This window comes from Glycine soja, chromosome 2 (genome assembly GCF_004193775.1).
Source record: "Glycine soja cultivar W05 chromosome 2, ASM419377v2, whole genome shotgun sequence".
Lineage (NCBI taxonomy): Eukaryota > Viridiplantae > Streptophyta > Magnoliopsida > Fabales > Fabaceae > Glycine > Glycine soja.
Window position 1 is genome coordinate 3,565,870 of NC_041003.1, and position 20,750 is coordinate 3,586,619.

The window sequence follows — 20,750 nt, forward strand, 5'->3', positions numbered from 1 at the left end:
AATTTGTATAAATTTAGGCCTTAAAAACTAGACCACTTTAACCTAGCTCAATGAGTCAAAAAAATATGTAATCTATAGATAATTTAGGCTTAAATTATTTTTTATCCCTGTAAATTAGTATTTTTTTTCATTTTAGTCTTTGTAAAATATGTTTTTTTTGTTCTTAAAACACTTTAGATGACATTTTTTCACTCTTCAAAATATTTTTTTAGAGCTATCTAAATGATAAAAAAACAAAATAAATGCATTTTACAAGAACTAAAATAAAAATAATAATTTATAGAAACAAAAAATTAAAAAAAAAACAAAAAAATATATATATTTAAGCCAACACATTAATTTGCCTAACCCACTTTCACACCTTAGCTCAATAAGTTTAGATTGGGCCAAATGACCTATTTTGTCACAGGTAAGAAACATTAAAAAAAAAAGCTAATTCTAGAGTTGAAGTGGAATTAGGATGGGCATCAAGCATGCCAATGTGCATTAATTAAAATGTTGATTAGAATATAATGTGCCCACACTTTCTTTTGACTATAATGTATTTTTCCTACTTAACATTCAAATTAGGTGTGATAAATCTCTACTATAATGCTTCTAAATGCTCTTGAAATAATGATAAAACAATGAGAAATAATCAACTGTATGAATTTTTTTTTATCACAAACGACAAGTATTTATACAAACACAAACTAAAGTAAAACTAACAGTCTACAATATTCCTGTAAATTTTACACAAATGTAGTATTTTTAAAGGAATATAATTTATTTAATATTTCTTTCTTTTCTTTCCCTCTAGCCTGTAAAATAGAAAATAGAACATACATATTTTTGAAAGGTAATTTCTCATTTATGCATTATTTTTTTTATCACTATATTTGTATAGAATATGTATTGATGATTAATCTCCATAAAAAAACTTTCTAGATCATTTTTAGTGAGATCTTTTTTTTTAATCATATTTTTTTCCTTCCATTCGAGATCTTACTAACGGGGTAATACAGGGATAAAAAAAAGCTACTGAGGCTTTGAACTTTTTAGCGTTTCCAAAACAAAGAATGAAAATTAAGCAAGTGAGCTGAGCGGCCAGTGAGAAAAATCCCTATAAATAGGGGACAAATGCCACCACTCATTGGCTTGAAGGAGCTAGTCCAAACTTCAAAGCACCTTCACTCTCTTAAAAACATTCTCTTCAACTCTTTTCCATTTTATTATTCTTCCAAAACTGGACCTTACTTTACCCGAATCTAAATCCCAACCCGAACCAACCATGTTCGGACCAACCCAAACCGCTTCCCAACCTCCGAAATCCACTCTCAAATTCCTCTGCAGCTACGGCGGCAAAATTCTCCCCCGCTACCCCGACGGCAAGCTCCGTTACCTCGGCGGCCATACCCGCGTCCTCGCCGTCGATCGCTCCATTCCATTCTCCGGTCAGTTCTCTCTCTCACACACTCTCACTCACTAACTGAATTTTCAATTTCTCGTAGTTTAATCGACGATCTCGTTTGCGTTTTGCGTTTTGCGTTTTATAATCATAAACCCTAATCGCGTGTGTGTCGTTCACTACAGAGCTATTGCTGAAGCTGGAGGAGCTCTGCGGCGCCTCCGTGAGGTACCTCCGCTGCCAATTACCTTCCGAAGACCTCGACGCTCTCGTCTCCATCACCTCCGACGAGGATCTCGCAAACCTCATCGAGGAATACGATCGCGTTTCATCGCTGAAAATCAGAGCCTTCCTCTCGCCGCCGACGCCGCCGAGATCGCCGTCGCTTAAGGTTTCCACTCCTCCGTCGAAATCGGCGTCCATCTCTTCCTCCTCTGCTTCGTCGTCGTCCTCGTCCTCGTCGTATTGCAGCCCTACCGGCGCCAGTGACTCTGGCCGGAGGTATAGAGCTCCGGCGCCGGTGTCAGACCGCTGCGTACATCAGATGTCGCCGTCGCCGGCGGCGTATCCGGTCGGCGTGGAGAAATCGAAATCCTCCGGGAGGAATATTCCTCTGCCGCGGTACGGTGGCCACGTTTATATGATCCACAACGGGAACCACTGGCAATAGCGTTACGGTGTCGTTTAAATGGAATATTGGAATACTGGAATGGAAGTACTGAGATTAGGACGCAGGTGTTACTTAAAAAAAAATGATTTTAAAAAAATTAAGTTGATATAGATTATAATTAAACGAAGAAAAAAAAAAAGGAGGGAAATGAAAGAGTCCTGAATATATGTGTGATGTAAAGTGGGGACTGTAAAAAAAAACGTTGACAAGGATTGCGATTTTAGCTTTCGATCCTTGATTGCCCATTAATGAATTTCGCTCCAATTTCGTGTTTCCTTTCGCTCCGTTTTTGTAATGATGGTGAGTTCGTTTCGTCCTTTTCTTTTCTCCCGTGTTTTCCCCTACTCGTTTTCTTGGGTTATTTTCATTCATAGCAAAGTTTTTCTGCTTCGTTGGTTCTGTGGTTTTCTTAAGGACCAATTCATCTGTTTTCGCTTTGGCTATGGCCTTATATGCTCTTTTCGTGTAATCGCTGTCGTTGCTAACTTTTTCCCCTAATTTTTTTTACCCTTTGAGAGTATGGATTTGGATTGATTAATGGTTTGGCATTTCTGTTTACAGGTTTAACTGAGGACTGAAAGAAAATCTTACTCACACAAGATGGCATTTGGCGCGTTTCCATTGTAAGTTTCTTTTAGCTGTTTCCGGATTCGAACCCATGACCAACAAGTCACCAAGATACAACTTTACCGCTGCACCAAGGCTCGCCCTCTTTCTTTTACCCTACGATACATAAATTTTGTTGTGCTCTTTAATGGCAATGCAGTTGTCATCACCCACTATTCTATGCTATTGCTTGACAATTTATCTTTTGTTGATGCTCCATTTTTTTGGGAATTTTTTATTTATTCTTATTCCATTTCCAATTAGGAACTAGAGTTTAATGGGGAATTAAATTTTTTGAATTGTCAACCTAACCAGTATAGTTTTTCAGATAATAAACTTACCATATGTTACAATTTATGATTGATTTTCTTCTGTCAGTGCAAAACCCTTTTTTTAGTGAGTATCTTGTATAGTTTTAAAAAATGCATTGTGGAAATTAGAGTTATTTGCTGTGTTCTCGGACCGATGCAAAACCTACATTTGACTATGATGGATAATCTTATTTCTTTGTTTAGTGTCCTTATTGTCTGCATAAATTGTCTCTCCGTGTTTCATTCCTTTTGATTAACTAATGATGATGTTCAGATTCAGCTCTAGGGTTCTGACCAGATTCAAGTGAAGTGCTGCTTTTTTTTTTTTAAATGAAGTGAAGTACTGCTACGAACTATGGACTATGAACAAGGGACAATATCTCGGATTCGTATGAACACCAATAGGAATGGCAACGCAATGTTGGAAACACATAACATGGGTGACCAGACCGGACTCCATGTAAGGGATAAAATGAACTCATAATGAAAAATGAAAATTAAAACTATCGCATGACAGCTGGCACATGAATGTTCAAAGAACTTGAACTCATACATAAGAGGAGAATATATGGTATAAAACTGCAAATTGATAGAACCAACATAAAATTGAAAAATAAAGAAAAAGAAGGAAAAGTAACATAAAATACGAGGGAAAAAAAAAAGAAACTAAAAACAGGGTCATCGTTTCAGCATGGAAGTGTTAAAATAGAAGATTTAGTATTATTGGAAATAAAAGGACCTCCACTCATGTAACACTCAAATGGAAGATTCCTTTCGCTGTCTTAATTTGGAAGAGATACGAGAGATATTTCACCTGCCCATTTATCCGGAATAAATCAATTAATTTATTAATTATTAATTAAAACAATGACAAGCCAAGCATGAAAGGGAGTTCATCGGTGTTAAGGATATTCTACGCCTCCATGTGCTATCCTTTATTCCCATCTCTTTTAGATAATATTTTGTGCTTAACCATACAGGAGTAATAAAGTGAGAAGGTTAAGGCAGGGTACATGTGGGATTAGTCTTTCATCGAGAGAGGTCTTCCTTTTTGTCAAGAATCATTAAAGAAAATGTGAGACTTACATAAAATAATAATTTTAATAAACCTTAACCAATAAAAAGATCCGTTCGAAATAATATGAATAATTCAAACAAATTTTGAATAAAAGAATGTGAACGTTAACCCGTTAAAAGAGAAAAAAACTTGACTTTGGGAAACCCACAAAGTGATGGATGATGGATCTCTTCAAACGTAAGCCTTGTCTGCTCTGCATTTTGATGGAGAATTCGTGTTCGTGGCATTGTAAGGTTATTGTTCAACAACAAGCAAACATCAAGATAAGTCGGTGAAAGAAACGCAGAGGAAAACAAAAGGAACGGCCAAGGGGGATGGTATGGATGCCAAAACCGAAATAAGTAAACTATGATTTTTTTTAATCTGTAATTTTATTCATAATTGTAAAAAGAATTTAAGCGAATTGGATTAATAATGAATATTTGAGTAATTGGTCAAATTATAACTAGGTTTAAAATTTCATTATCTCTAATATACTAAAATGTTGTAAAAAGAAGCCTGAATACGTGAGCTAAGCCTGTAATGGGATGGACTAACTTAATAATCTAAATGTGTATCTATATTTTTGTTTATAATTTCTAAACTTTGAACAAAAAGTTCATACTAGGCTGTTAAGGATAACAAATAAAAATGTTAATGGGTTGAATATTATGATAAATTTCAAGAGATATATTCTCGTAAAAATGCGTAGCCATTTTATTATTCTTTAGATATGAAAGGTTCCTCTTTCTTTTAATCGCTAAGAAATATCTTGCGAGTTGCTAGTAAACTACACCACAGGGTATTTGTGAAAAATATTTTCCTACACACGATATATCTAGGTTTTGGTTTGTGGTCGTTTTCCACTTTGTAGGTCACCTTGGAGTGTACTAAAACACCCTTGACTTCTGAATGAAAAGAAAAAAAAAAAAAAAGACACCAGTGAGTTTTTGTCTTCTACTTGGAATAAAATCCTCAACGAAATGCTATTGACACCAATTATTGGATTTATAAGAATTTGAAACCAACAGCAACCAAATTTATCAGATGACTTCAAATGGCTAGGATTAGTTAAAATGCATTAATAATTTAAACCAAAAAGGTGCGTTGATAACACCCAAATCGCCCAAAGACATAATAACAACATATGGAAGGGAAGACTAAAATATGTACACTATATATTTAAATCTTGATGTGCATCCTTAATGTTAGTTGTGGGGCCTCTGAGCCATGGACTGACCACATGTATTTGTATTTATGGAGTCTGTTTGAATGCAAAGACTATAAGTGTTTTTGAGAGCTTTTTTAGGGAAAAAAAAATTATATATTTTTAATAAAGAGACTTTTAAAAGTACTTCTAACTTATACCCAAACAAGTCTATAGTCATTCTGTTGGTTAATTTTTTTTTTGAAGTTATAGCATGTTTAGATTCACATCCACACAAGTGAATAACAAAAGCAATTTTTGGTGCATTTTGATGTAAAAAATTAATTAAAGATATTAATCTAAACACGTACTTAATTGATTTGGCGTAAAGAAATAAGGTTAAACCTTGCTTGTCCATTCTTACTTCTTTCCACTACTTATAGGGCTATTGTTATGAGCTGCCACTCAATTAAAATGGTAAACTCTGTCACTTGCCCAGAGTGTTCAATTCTTTAGCAATCGCTTTTGAGGAATTTAAGCATTGCTATTGACTACGCTAGCAAGGTTCATCAAGTGCTATTGGCTTTACTTTCATCCTTATCCATATGGTATGTCATATTGTATGCCAGCGTCATCATTGATGCATGATTGGCTTCTCCCAATCGAATTTGGCTTGTTTGAACAAACGTATAAAATAAGAAAATAAAGATATACCTACACGTTTCCCATTATAAATGTTTCCTAATATGCTTTATGTGGGTCTAAGTCTAATTAAAACTAACCACAAAAATTGACTTGTATATAGTAGTTGATTATGTTAACACAACACTGTGTTTGTTGGTTCTGTGCTTCCTCTCTTGGATAAGAATTGTGAGACACTACACCATACCATAATTTTACCTTGAATGCACATAACCAACAAATACAATGTTGTGTTAACATAGCTATTTACAAATTCAACCAAAACTCAACTCATGCCACACTCTACAACAAAAGTATGAACTCTTGATTGGTTATTGTAACAGCAACTAAAAAAGAGAATGAATGTGATCAAATGGCTTAGATTTCACTGCAGAAAAAATGTTGCTGCAAAGGCAGCAAACGATCTAGATTTCACTTTCACTAGGTTGTATCAGAAATTAAGTAATCACATGTGTTAGGATATATAAAGGCTTAAACTCAAATTAAAGCGAGCAAATAATGTGAATGAAACTTATAAGATTTTTTTTTCCTACTCATGTGTTCAAAGACTACTAGATTTAGCCTTCTTTTCATTTTCATTACATATTTATTAGAAATGTATGAATCATTAACCGTAACTTTTCATATTTTTATATTATTATATATATAGGTTCAAGGATTTTTTTTATTTTTGTCTTTCAATATACTTAAATACATATTCATCCGTATATATATATATATAGACACACACGTGATTTCTCAATTGTTTATACTTTATATCTTTCAATCTACATTCTTTTATTTCTATCTCTAAATTGAATTTTGATATTTAAATATAAAAAATTGTGAATAGATAAAAATAAACTAATATTAAAATTTAAATATAATATTTCAAGTATATAAAAATAGCCATTTATTATATAATTCAAAAACTAAAATACTAATTCCAATTAAGATAATATTGATGTGACATTCGTTTAATCTCTTTCGCCTTCCAACTTTCAATATTTTTTTTCAATAACATAAACTATTATTATACTGGTATTGTAATCTGTAAAGTACAAGGATATATGCTTATTTTTCATAATTAAAATTTAAAATAAATAAATACTCTTTAATATAAATTATATTAAAATTAAAATTTGCAATAAAAATATTTTGAACTTATGATTTATATTATGTTTGATAAAAACTTTTAAAGAATAGTTCATAAAAACAATCTAATTAGAAATAACTGTTCTAGTTTATAAAGATAGAATTTGAAAAAAAAAAAAAAAGAGAAATCTAATAATAAATTTCCAAATATTGAGAAGTTTCAGAATTAAAAATCCAAAACAAAAAATAATGAAAGAATTCGGCTATGACCATTACTATCAACCAATGCATTTATAGTAGAAAGAAGTTGATTCAATGTATTATAGCCAATGGATATACGATTAATGACTTGATTTAATGGTTAACCACCAATCCAAATTACTTTTGATTAATCATACCACTATCATCATCGAGTGAACTAATTAACGTAAAATTATTCTAACTTAAATAGTATTAATATTAAGTTTGAGTCTTATAATTACATTAAATATTCAGGAAGAAAACTATTTATAATAATTTTATTCAATCAATCCGAGGAAGTGTATATGTTTAAATCAAAATTTATAAACTTAAATTTAGGTTAAACTTATGGTTGGGAAACTCTGATTATAAAAGCAATCCAAATTTTGCTTCTTTAAAATTGAATTTTTAGTGTGCAAACCTATATTTAAGAAATACTAGTATGTCACAAAAATTGAATTTGTTGCACCCAAACAAAAAACTAAATATGGCAACTTCGATTAAGGTCATGAAGGGGTTTTTTTGTACACCAATTCGCCACGGCAACCCCGAAACAGCAGTCAGCAGCAGAAACCATCAAAATGTATGAATCTCCGCTTTATTGTTCTTTCCCCAATTTTCCATCTTCGTTTCCTCAAATTCCTCTTCACAGTGCTTCTTTCTTCCAGAAAATGAACCCCAACGATTTCCCCCTCCGAAGAGAGGCTTGTCGAGGCCTCTGCTGACTCGGTGAAGAGGTGAGCGAAGGAGTGGTTGGGATTTTGAAGAAAGCGGAGAGTGTGTGTAAGTTGAAAAGGTTGATCTCTCTGGGTCCCACTCGAGGATTCTCCCCCAGGCGTTCGGGAAGATTCGTGCCCTCGTTGTGCTTGATTTGTCTCAGAATCAGTTAGGGGTATACACGGTTTTCTATTTATCTTTGTGTGTTTATTTTAATTATTAGTCTCGAGTTCGAGCTTTTGCAGAAATAGTTGTGTTAAATACTCAGATATATTTGACTCTAATAGGATTGCTTCCTGTGCAATACTTAGGATCTTAAACTAAACAAAAAATAAAATAAAATCCACATGTTACTTTGAAGTGAAATAACTTGTGTAAAATGTAAAATACAATACACTGAATACAGCAAACTGAATTAGTTGATTGTGTATTAGTAAATGTCACTTGTCCAAGTTAGATCCAAGTGAAATAAATGCATTTTTCTTCGTCATTCTTTGATACAGATGCATGTATGAAATAAGAAGGATTGAATGAATCTGTAGTGGATCATTTTTGTTGATTATTTGAAAAAAGATTATGGCTTTGGTTATTGTTGGCATATAATATAATTTTGGATGTTTCCATGCGGTTGAAACAGGTGATTCCTGATTCAATAGCAGGACTAAAGAAGCTTGTAGAGCTGGATGTTTCATCTAATGTTTTAGAGTCCCTACCTGACTCCATTGGATTGCTAGTTAATCTGAAGATCCTTAATGTGTCAGCGAACAAGCTAATTGCTCTTCCTGAGTCCATTGCTCTTTGCAGGTGTGTTTCTTGCTTGTTCTAAAATCAAAGTTTATTCTGTATAACAATATAAAATCATTTGTGTATCTTCATCTAGTAGTTTAAGTTTTTGGGCATAATTAGTTCTTAGATAAATGATCAACACATTCTTTAAGACACTCTTTTTAACATACTCACTATTATTGATTAAAATTTATTGAAAACTAAAATGTCATGAGTGAAGATTATTAAACAGGGAGCAAGACCTACAGAGTTTTGTGTTTTCAATAAATTTCAGCCAATTATAGAGTGTGTTACTAACATTTCACTTAGTTCATAACATGAGCCTCTTTTACCAAGTGGTCTAGTGTTTGATTTTTTGCTGCCTCCATTGTAATGAAAAAGCATCTATACACAAGCACAAGGTAGGTGAGCTTGTGTATTGTCATCACTGCAAGCCCAAAAGGCTCTTGTGTGAGGGGGCTTGTTGGAAATATAATATAAAATCATTCATATATTTTCTCCTAATAGCTAACTTTTGAAATGGTTCAGTTCATGACACTTCTATTTTGTGCTTCTGTGAAGTTTTTCTTTAATGCAACTGTAGGTCACTAGTTGAACTGGATGCAAGCTTCAACAACCTAGTGTGTCTGCCAACGAACATGGGTTTTGGACCTGTTAACCTTGAGAAGCTCTTGATCCATTTGAACAAACCAGTTTGTTCCCGCCTCCATTGGAGAAATGAAATCTCTCAGGCATCTTGATGTTCATTTCAATGAGCTTCATGGCCTACCTTAATCTATTGGGAAACTCACAAATCTGGAATATCTAAATGTTAGCAGTAATTTCAGTGACATGACAGAGCTGCCTGAAACACTTGGTGATCTGGTCAACTTGAGGGAGCTTGACCTCAGCAACAACCAAATCCGAGCTCTTCCTTTTAACAAAGCTCAACCTGGACCAGAATCCAATCATAGTTCCCCCAATAGAGGTTGTAAATCAGGGGGCTGAGGCTGTGAAGGATTTCATGGCCAAGTGGTGGCTTGATCTCATCGACGAAGCTCAACAGAAAAGCATGGCTGAAACACAAAATCATCAAGCACAGACGGGATGGCTTGCGTGGGGAGCCTCATTGTTGAATAATGTTGCTGAAGTTTCAGAAAGTGTTGCAGAATATTTTGGCGCTAAAAAAGCTCCCAGAGACCCATCGCTGGATCAACAGCTGTGACCCATGGGTTTATAATTTCGTGGGATTGTATAGTTTGTGATATAGCTTTTGGACTCTTGTTACCACTGTAAGCAATACTTTTGTTTTTCATCTTTTTTTTTTTTTACTTGCACAGTTATATACTCACGGTATAATTTGTTTGGCATTACTGTCTGATCAGCGGTGGTTTGTATCAGATGGTAGAGAAGTACGTTGCTGGACCTCTACCTAATTTTGTTTAAATGCAAAATTCCTCTTATGGTTATTGGGAGATTTTTGTTGAGATTTCAAGAAATTGTTTTTTGAATAGTTTGAATTGAGTGGAATTGTAAATTAAATATGACGAACAATCCTTGTTAGATCACAGTACCTCAAGTAAAATATCAAAGCAAACAAACAAATCGGGGTTGAAATACTTAATGTTATTTATTCAGTCATTTAGGATATTACAAATAGCAACTGTGGGATCACAGCAGAAATGAAGAGAGCATAGAGATAACTTTATTTGCAATGAAGATCTGAAACATAACGCGGTAAGTTTCAGTGAGAAAGAAAAAAATAAAAACCTTAATAAAAAAATTTAATTAAACACAGAGAACTTAACCGTACCAGCAAAGTAGTTTTTCAGCGAACATTTTCAGCTGAAAACCACATGAGAGATCAGTGTTAACACATTTGCAGATAAAGCCAACTCATCAAAGTAAATAATTAGAAAGTTCAATCCAATCATCATGGACCATTTTTTACCTATAGTCCTGCTACAATTTACTCTTGAAAAATGGTTCCTTTCATTTTGATTAATTGAGTTAGTTGCGCACGTAACTATCAACTAACTTTCAAAATTCAGAATCACCTTAGACAAATCCTTTGAATTTGATTGTGTTAAACATTTATGTTTATTAAATAGAGACGCTATTTAGTGCGAATAACAGTTTCACACTTGCACACGAAAGGCACACATGCTGAGTGACTTCTGTTTTTATATATATATATTAAACACACACAATTATGAATAAAAAATTATTAAAGAAATATAAAGTGTTGTTTTGGATAGAAAAGACACGTTTTTTGGATATAAAATCTCCTCTCTTTGGTAATTGAACTTCTGAATCTCAAGTTTCTCCGACAAGATGAACTCCTTTCAGTTAGCAAATGAGTCTTCTTCTCTCCTTTCCTTATCTCCAAAATTTATCCTCCCAGAAGATAAAAGGCCACAACTTTCAGATGTTACTTCACTGGACTCAATTCCCATAATTGATTTGAGTGATCACGGTTATAATGATGACAACCCTTCATCCTCATTGATGGTTCAGAAGATATCACAAGCTTGTGAGGAATATGAATTCTTTCAGATAGTGAACCATGGCATTCCTGAACAATTTTGCACCAAAATGATGACAGCAATTACTGACCTCTTCAATCTTCCTCCAGAGCAAATAGGACAGCTCTACACAACAGATCCTCCCAAGAACACAAAACTTTACAACAATTACCTTCATGTGGAGGGTGGAGAAAAGGTTAAAATGTGGAGTGAATGCTTCAGTCATTATTGGTATCCTATTAAGGATATTATTCATCTTCTGGCACAAGAAATAGGGACTCAATATGGGTGAGGAGTTGTTTCTGATATTTTACAACTAGAATCGCTTGTTTTTTCTATCCAGTTAGATTCAGGCATGATATACTTCTTAGTTATGGAGAGATATCAAATTGACTCATTGTCAAGAATTAAATAATATAGCATAGGAAAATCCTAAAATTAATTACAAATTATGATAAGCTATAGTAGTTTGTCTATTTTTGTAAGTTATGAAACACATGCAATATTTTTGGTTTTGTTCACAGGGAGGCTTTTAGTGAATATCCAAGGGAGATTGGTTCGTTGGTGAAAAGGCTTCTGGGTTTGTTATCAATATATAGGACTTGGAATAGAAGAGGATTGCTTGCTTAAAACATTGAGACATCAACCTAGACTAAGAGCACAATCAAATTTCTATCCACCAAGCCCAGATCCAGAGCCAGAGCTGACCTTAGGTCTTCCTGTGCATACTGATTTCAATGCTCTAACAATTGTTTTGCAATCAGACGTTTCTGATCTCCTAGTGATCAAAGATGGGAAATGGGTTGCAGTGCCTGTTAATCCCAATGCATTTGTTATCAACTTGGGAGATCAAATTCAGGTATCAACGGTGTGCTTTTCCTATAGTCTCTCTACTTTTTTCTATAAAACTTATGCATCCAGAGACTAATGTATTTCAGATTTATAGAATGAGAAAGTATAAGTTAGTAATTTATATATATATAAAAAGTTAGTATATTTATCAATTTTAGGCTAGATGCACATAAGTTTAATGTACAAACGCAAAATTTCCGTGCTTTGTAAAAGTAAAATGAATGAAACTTGTATTCACACACACACATCTAATTTGTTGGAAATATAATTAGAAAGTTATTATTAATTTGGAATTTGAGAAAAGGCTACATCAATAATATAAATTGGGATCATGAGAGGGATCGATGAAATAATGGAAATAACTAAATAAGACTTACTGTTTTTGTGAAAAGGTTGTTGTCAAATAAATTTGAGTTCTTATATTTATATATTCACATTCTCTTGTCTTCTATCTCATTTTTACCTTCCCCCTATTTCTCTCTTCCTTACACCTTAGAAATGGGGTGTGCGTTTTTTCCCCAATAAATTGTGTGTTTTCAAAAGTCATTACTTCTAATTACCTCGTTGAGCCGTAGAAGTGTAGAACTGTATTTGAAATGTTCTACTATAGAAGAGAAAAAAGTGATACATGTGATGGATTATACTTATATCTAATAAAAATATCTACACCAAAAAGTAAGAAGACTTTCAATCATTTATATGATGATTCTTTAAAAAAAAATAGTTGAATTATATAGTTTTTATGTAAGTGAATTTAATGAGACAAGTTTTATATTTTAAATAATTAGGAAGGTTAATATAGGTGTAAAAAAAATGAGAAATATTATGTGTTATTTTAAGAAGGTTTAATTATTGTTTTAGTACTTGAATTTGGAGTGTGTATCTTTTTTAATCCTTGTAATTTAAAAATATTTTTTTTAGTCCTTGACATAAAAAATTAACACTTTATGGTAGTTTTTTAATATTTTCTGTCAATTTTAAAATACAATTTTAAGCAATAAAAAATAAAAATTAATTTATGAAAGTGAAAAATTTCCACAAAATATTAATTTATTATGTTAGAGACTAAAAAAGTCATTTTTCAAAAATAAAGAAAATAATTTAAAATTTTAGGGACTAAAAAAACACATATTCTAAATTCAGAGATTAAAACAATAGTTAAATCATGTTTAAAACCAACTTTGATATAAAAGACCACTTTTTATACTAATTTTAAAAGTTGTTGAAACTAGTTTTGTAAAAAAAAAAAGATTAATTTTTCAAATTAAATCATAATATTGGTTATTTTAAAATTATTATAAAATACTAAACATCCATCATAAAATATTAAAAATTGACATAAAATGTCAATCCATTACGTTAGACACCAACAAAATTATTTTTCAAAATTCAAGAACTAAAAAATATTTTTTAAATTTTAGGAACTAAAAAATATCCTTAAATCTAAAACTAAAATTATAATTAAATCTTTTAAGAAATGTTTAGAAATATTAGTATAATTTAGTCTATATAAAAAAAACAGAAAGGAACAGAAATGATATAGAAGTGTTGTATTTGTGACGGAGACTAATCAAATATAAAGAAAATTAAAAAAATAGAAAAAAATATAAAATATTAAATAAGACTATATTAGTTGAAAAAGCTTTTATTGCACTGTGCATGTTTAGATAAAATCAAAAGATGTATGTGGACGTGTTTCATTGACTCTACGTACGGACATGCTGGGTTCATATAATTTCGTGGGATGCATATATGGTTCGTGACAGAGCTTTTGCCTTTTGGACTCTAGCGACCATCAAGCGTAGCATAAGATTCGAGGCTTGTTTTTCATTCATTTTATTCACCAAAAATGAAATCTTTTATTTTCTTACTTGCACTGTTAAATTCATACGTACGGCAAATTTCTTCAGAATTATGTTGTCTGATCAGCACGTGGTTTCATAATCATGGTTTTTAAGAGACGGTACAGAAGTGCACTTCTAATTGACCTCTACCTAATTTTGCTTAAATGCAAAAGTTCATATGGTTATTTAGAGATTTTTGTTGAAATTTCAAGAAATAGATTTTTTTTTTTGAATAATTTGATTGGGATTGTACTTTATATTTCTGTATAATATCTTTTAGGTTAATATTTTTCTGTATAATATAAGACTAGAAAGAGTGAATAATTCACTCATTTTTTATGGACCATATGGAGAAAGTATTTCATGCACCAGTGCATCAATAATTCAATATAATTGAGGGATAAAAATTCTTATGTGTCCAATTTAACCTTTGTTAGCTAGTAGTACTAACCAAACGGGTCAACTCATGCACCTACTCTTAAATTTTGGAGTTTTTAAATTTGTATTTTTTTTTAAAATATTACATTTTCAAGTTTTTAAATTCAAATTCAAGTTTCTAACACATGTTTTATTATTTATGCCCTAAGTCCAAAGGTCAAGCACAAATAAATCAGGCAAACAAGACTTATTAAGAATTCGAATTTAAACAATTTGAAATTATATAATTTTGGTGTTCATTATTCGAGATTTGAAAAAAAAAATCAATGGAGAAAGAAAATTTTAAAATAGTATATTTAGAAATTTTATATTAAAAAAAAAGTAATAGTAAAGCCACACATATATGTAACAAGAACCTACCTTATTATCTTCTTTAATAATGACTTTATTTTATTGTGTTGTATAAGGGAAAATGTTAAACTTCGGGTAAGCACGTAAGCTTACTGCTACCATTGACACTTTAGACTTTAGAGTTCCCTATCTGCGTCCTTGTAGGTTGTTAGCTCGGTCGATATGCACTATTATAGCATTATTTTCTTTGTATTAACACAGTTAAATATATATAATAAGATGGAGAGCTCTTTTAATTAGTTTAGCTTATAAAAACAACATACTAATATACACATACAGAAAAAAAAAAAAGTTTTCTTATCCATTATGGCTTATCTTCAATCTCTATATTGTAAGGAAAATAAGTTATGAACTTTAAATGAAGAATTCAATATGTCTCAATTCAGATATACGAAACTTACATTTATTTAATTTGGTGCGAGAGCTAGTGCAACGTATTGGTATTGAATGACTAACAATGTGTTGTTGGAAGATATTGTGTTTCATTAATCTGTCCCTGAGGTACATCTGTATGTCTATTCCATTACCAATAATTGTTGGAAGATTGTGAGCTACCTTGTCTGTTTCATACTCACAGTACTTCTGAATCTGATATATACACAGAATTGGAATCATTGGGTGATACGTATTTGTATTGAATGACTATATATTGTTGGAACACCACCAATTTGTTAACTCCATTGTCAAAATAATTAACGAAGGTGTGTGGTTCCTAATGTAGCAGTAAATGGCAGGAATAGTGGTCATGTAGTTGTCGCAGCCCTGGATTAGGTGACAAATCCCAAAATAGCTCCATGAGTAATTTTAGAAGAAAAATATTTTTTTTTTTTGTGTTGGATCACATATGATATCTCAATCCACTATATTAGAGATTAATTTTATTCAGTGTATGACTATCGCCGATTCAAAAAAATTTTATATAAGATAAAAATTAAATATAAATTCTCTCACTAAATAAATTATTCTCACTTATAAACACAACGAAATATTATATTACTAAGTCAAAACAAAAAAAATTCAATCTTTCCACCTTCATTCACATAAGAAAGACTATTCTGTTAAGCCATAAGATTTTAGATGTGCCAGCCTACAATTTGTTAACAAATTTAAAATCATTAAGTAATTAAATTTCTTAGTTGTAGTAAAATGATTAGAAAAATACTTGTGCATAGGACAAGAATAATATTCCGCCTTAAATATGGTAAGTGTATGAAGGAACGGGATCCTATAAATGGAAGAAGCAATAAGGAGCAATAGACAAAAGTAGAAATTTATGTAGATGGTCTGATGGCCGATGGAGCAATTTATTACGTGAAAAGTGAGTACATACATGGGCAACTGCATGTGCAGAATGCACATGATCAAGAAGACCTGAAAATATTGATGAAGAATTAAGATGAAATCTTATTAATTAAATGTTCGTCATTCCTAGGTAATTGCTCTAATGCAGAAATGCTCTCCTTCCCATTAACCATTTCTCTCTTGAGACGAATTCCTCTGGTGGTTGGTTTTTGCCGGAAGTAATAGGAACAAATTCTGGCCCATAATAGATGTTGCAGAGGCTGTTTTTTTGTTTTTATTGAAACTGAAATTAATTAGCTTTTTCTTAAAAAAAATGCTGTACATTAGAGAAAATGAAAAAAAATAATAATAATAACGCCTATCAAATTACTCATGATTCCCGTGGAATATGCTGAGAGAATCCTGCCAATGGGATCAGATTAACAGTTCCCATCTGCATTTCGGTCCCGTGCTGTCTGTTACAGTATCAAAAATGGTTAATGCATACCCATGTAGTGAAAAAGAGATAGAAATGTAAATGTGATAAAAAAAATTTATAGACAAATAAAACATAATTAAAACTTGGACACAAGGTGTATCCAAACCCATTTACATAACAAGAAACAACTATGTGACATTCCCTTAAACAGCACCCTTCTAATGGTCATTTTGTATTAATGCCAAAGGCAGAGCATAAATATATAATATAGCCATTTTGTGACTACCCCATTTATCTAACCCGTACCTTAGCTAAGTAGCTATATAAATATGATAACTAATATATATAATGTGATAAAATGAAAGAAATTAAAAAAAATATTAAATAAAGTGAAACAGAAAAAGTATTTTTTGAACCAATATATCATAAGGAAACTAATTTAACGTTCGTCTTCATATTAGTCTATTATACTTTGCATGGACAAATAAAGATGAGCATTAAAACAAAAATGAAAAAGGCATATGATCGATCGATACATACATATACTATGTAAAACCAAGCATATACCTAGTGTATTTATCCTAACCACGTGGCATAGATATATCATGTATAGATAGGCAACCATAAAGTAATAATGATATACAAATACCTATACATTACATATATAGAAATGTTAACTAATGTCTTAAAAATACTAATTAAGAAAGCAAAAAAAAAAATTTATTGATATACGTCAAAATGCATTTTTTTGTGATTTTTAAATACACTTTCATATGATTTAAAAAAAAAAATTAACTAGTATGCTTAAGGTACTAGTTAGCATGACTTAATATTTAATAGTGTATTTAGATATACATGGAATAAATTCATGGCCACAAAAATTATAGTGATATCATGAAAAAGAAAAATTACTATTAAATTTTAGCTTCATAGTGAAAAATTAATTGATTTCTTCTTATGAAGGTTATTTCTAACATACTATAATTAGAGATGTCAGACCACTCCTTACCAAAATAAATATAACTCCTGGTGGAGGGGAAAACCAAAAGGAAAACATTCCATACACCAATCATCTTAAATGACATGTACCACTAGTTGATGGGTCTCTAACTCTTCAACGAGAGAAAGAAGACAAAATTTTAATCGGTTAGGGGATAATGGCGATTATTTTTTTTAATTAGTTATGGGGTAATGGCTATTATGTTAACTGAATCACATTGCTGGTGCGTTTTATTTGACTTGATTAAAATGACTTTATTGAAATAAATAGGGTTTAGGACCACAAAATACAATAGCAAAGTTGAAGTCGTGGGATTTTCTGGAAAATTGATTGATTAGCTGGGACTTGTTCATTAATACAATGAAGAAATGCTATGAGGAGCTGGTTCTTGTAATTTTTATTTTGATTGGCATACAAGGAAAGCAAGTCCATCACGATATCTTGTATTGAATTTGTGGACAAAGTTGCTCAAATTAATTAGCATTTGAAAGAACTGGCCGCATATCCATGTGGGAGGAGTTATAATTCCATCTCTTTGTCAAAAATCAAAAGATATTGTAATTTAATGATTTAAATGATCATGTTTCCCCAAAAACAAAAGGATATTTCCTCTATTTCATAGAGTACTATTTATTTCTTTTAGTAATTTAATTTTTCTTAAAACTAGTATTTTGAACAATGCATAGCATAGAATAAATATTTTTCATATAACTAAAGTTCTTAGTAAATAAATATTTTCAATATATAAATTATATTATAATAAATTAAAATTCATAATTAATAAATATGTTTGAATAAGTTATATTTTAGATTTATATATAATATATAATTTAAATTGTGATACAAGTTTTTTTCGATTGACAATTTCTTTTAAATTAGTATAAAGATAAAAGAAGGTAAATTGAAAGAGATATGTGATCAGAAAGATCAAGTATACAAATGAAGTTAAAAGGAGATTAGTTTGAGATAGTAGAAAGAGATGTTTTTTCTATCTAATATTTGTAAGAATAATGCGTAAAATGTACATTCAGCATACAAAGAAAAAAATTGATATTGATAAAGTCTAATAAAGAAAGTGAAATGGCAAGAGTTTTACTTCTTTTTTTTCAAATTGTGTATTCTAATTTATAAATATAAGAGTTGGTATTTATCATGCATTAGAAAGTAAAGATTTATATTTGAAAACTTTATTTTCTAAATAGATTTGATAAAAAAAATATTTTTTCTGAATAATTTTAATATTAGTTTTTTTACTATTTTTTTAATATTAGTTTTTAAAAAGTATTATAGTCGTTCAATTTGATAAGTTTTGTCTTTTATATGTATAATTATTGTAATATTAAACTAGGGAAAAAATTAATAATATGCAATTGACTTTGTTGGTAAAAAAAAAAAAATCTAACTCCAAATTAATGAAGAATTTGAACTGATCGAGTGGTAAGGTTTTTTTTTTTTTTTGTTGAATAGTTGTAAGGTTTTATAACCACTATGCTATGATTTCTTGATCTTTTGGAAGAAGAAATCTGAATATACAACTCCAAATCTGAATACTCCAAAAAAAATGTACACTTAACAGATCGATGTCTATAAAATACTTTCCTTGTCTATAGATCCAAAGCTCCTCGCCCTAATATCTTTTAAACAGAAGACCATAACCGACATTTTCTCTTTAAGCCCATGTTTGGAGATTATGAGAAACATATAATCCATTTTATCTAAGCTCCCTCAAAAAGAGAAAAAAATAAGGGATTGTTTGGTTTGAGAAAATGCGCTATTGCACTCTTTACATTTTGGTTGAGGGGAAAAAAGAATTTGGAAGTTTTCCAGAGAATTTTTTAAGGAAAAAGTCATTGTCTTTTACTCCAATTCTTTTATACTATTTGTCTTTAAACTAATAATCCATACTTCGTAGGGAAAACATTAATTATATAAATTATGATAAAATAATTTTATTTAACAAAGTTACACTTTTTTTAAGGAACAAACAAAAATATTTAAAAAGGTTGTTAGAACAAATCTCTTTTAACCTGTGATATTACAAACTACAAAGAAACACAGGTTATTAATAAAATGCGGAAATTACAGATCAAAACATACCTCCAGCCATTGCTATGAAGAGTTTCTTGTTTTGGTTCTTCCAAGCTCTCTCTCTTCCACTCTCTAGATGGTGTATAAGACTGAATTCGAAGGGATGAGCTCAGAGACCAAATTCATGTGCTTATATAGGCATTCTACCATCAAGAATACATTTATCAGCCATTACCACTCATTATTGGCTGTTACAATTCTTTATTGGCCATTATCATCCATTAACAACCATTCAAAATGGCTTTCAAAACTGATGAGCGTTACAAAATTTCAAAATGTTATGACCATGAATTATTACATTCTCCCACTTGGTCCAAACATTTTGACTTAATGCTCAATCTTCTTAAGAAATGAATATATGAATCATAGTGATAGTTCCTCTTATAACGAGTAATATCATCTATGTATTACAATATACTCAATTTCCCAAGCAGTATACTTAAAGTGGTAATAAAACTTCATGAATAAACCCAATGTTTATTCTTGGTCCAAAACATAATTTTTCTCAAATAAATCAATGTGCACCAAAATATGAGAAAATATCATAATATAAAAGTTTCAATTTTTACATATATGTATACAATCATAAATTGGAACCAAGTCCCATTCTTTCTACATGATCCTTAAATTTAAACGGTGGCATGCCTTTAGTTAAAGGATCAGCGATCATCAACTCAGTGCTTATATGCTCAATGACCACTTTCTTGTCTTTTACTCTTTCTCTAATGGCTAAGTACTTAATGTCGATGTGCTTACTTCGACTTCCACTTTTGTTATTCTTAGCCATAAAGACAGCAGCTGAGTTATCGCAAAAAATTCTTAAAGGCCTTGAAATAGTATCAATTATCTTCAGCCCAGAAATGAAACTTTTAAGCCATACACCATGTGATGTAGCCTCAAAACAAGAGACAAACTCAGCTTCCATGGTAGAAGTAGCAGTCAAAGACTGCTTAACACTCCTCCATGAAATAGCTCCACCAGCCATCATGAAAATGTACCCAGATGTTGATCTACGAGAGTCAACACAACCAGCAAAGTCTGAGTCTGAATAACCAATCGCATCTAGATTGTCTGTCTGTCTATACATAAGCATGTAATCTTTGGTCCCTTGAAGGTACCTCAACACTTTCTTAGCAGCTCTCCAGTGGTCAATACCTGGATTACTCTGATATCTTCCTAACATTCCAACTGCAAAAGCAATGTCAGGCCTTGTGCATACTTGAGCATACATGAGGCTTCCAACAACTGAAGCATAA

The 20,750-nt window shown here is 31.3% G+C and overlaps 2 protein-coding genes and 1 pseudogene across 3 annotated transcripts; all 3 read left to right on the top strand.

The window, feature by feature from the left end:
• The first annotated feature begins 1,116 nt into the window (after window positions 1-1,116).
• Window positions 1,117-3,157, top strand: LOC114380784. Of its 2 annotated transcripts, XR_003659866.1 has the most exons (3): window positions 1,117-1,433; window positions 1,573-2,357; window positions 2,619-3,157. XR_003659866.1 is itself a non-coding variant. In XM_028339836.1 (2 exons), the coding sequence occupies exons 1-2, from the start codon at window positions 1,271-1,273 to the stop codon at window positions 2,055-2,057; spliced, it is 648 nt and encodes a 215-aa protein (XP_028195637.1). In that variant the 5' UTR covers window positions 1,117-1,270; the 3' UTR covers window positions 2,058-3,157. The 2 variants fall into 2 exon arrangements, 1 of the variants encoding a protein (XP_028195637.1); XM_028339836.1 differs by having other exon boundaries at window positions 1,573-3,157.
• A 4,762-nt stretch (window positions 3,158-7,919) lies between these two features.
• LOC114369601 lies at window positions 7,920-10,163 on the top strand (annotated as a pseudogene).
• An 836-nt stretch (window positions 10,164-10,999) lies between these two features.
• Window positions 11,000-11,493, top strand: LOC114369612 (protein DMR6-LIKE OXYGENASE 1-like). Its single transcript, XM_028326845.1, has one exon. The coding sequence runs from the start codon at window positions 11,011-11,013 to the stop codon at window positions 11,491-11,493; it is 483 nt and encodes a 160-aa protein (XP_028182646.1). The 5' UTR covers window positions 11,000-11,010.
• Window positions 11,494-20,750: the final 9,257 nt, after the last annotated feature.

Coding starts and splice junctions, on each gene's coding strand:
- LOC114380784 (XM_028339836.1), top strand. CDS start 1,271: ATGTTCGGACCAACCCAAACCGCTTCCCAACCTCCGAAATCCACTCTC. Junction 1,434..1,572: donor TCGCTCCATTCCATTCTCCG/GTCAGTTCTCTC, acceptor CGTTCACTACAG/AGCTATTGCTGAAGCTGGAG.
- LOC114369612 (XM_028326845.1), top strand. CDS start 11,011: ATGAACTCCTTTCAGTTAGCAAATGAGTCTTCTTCTCTCCTTTCCTTA.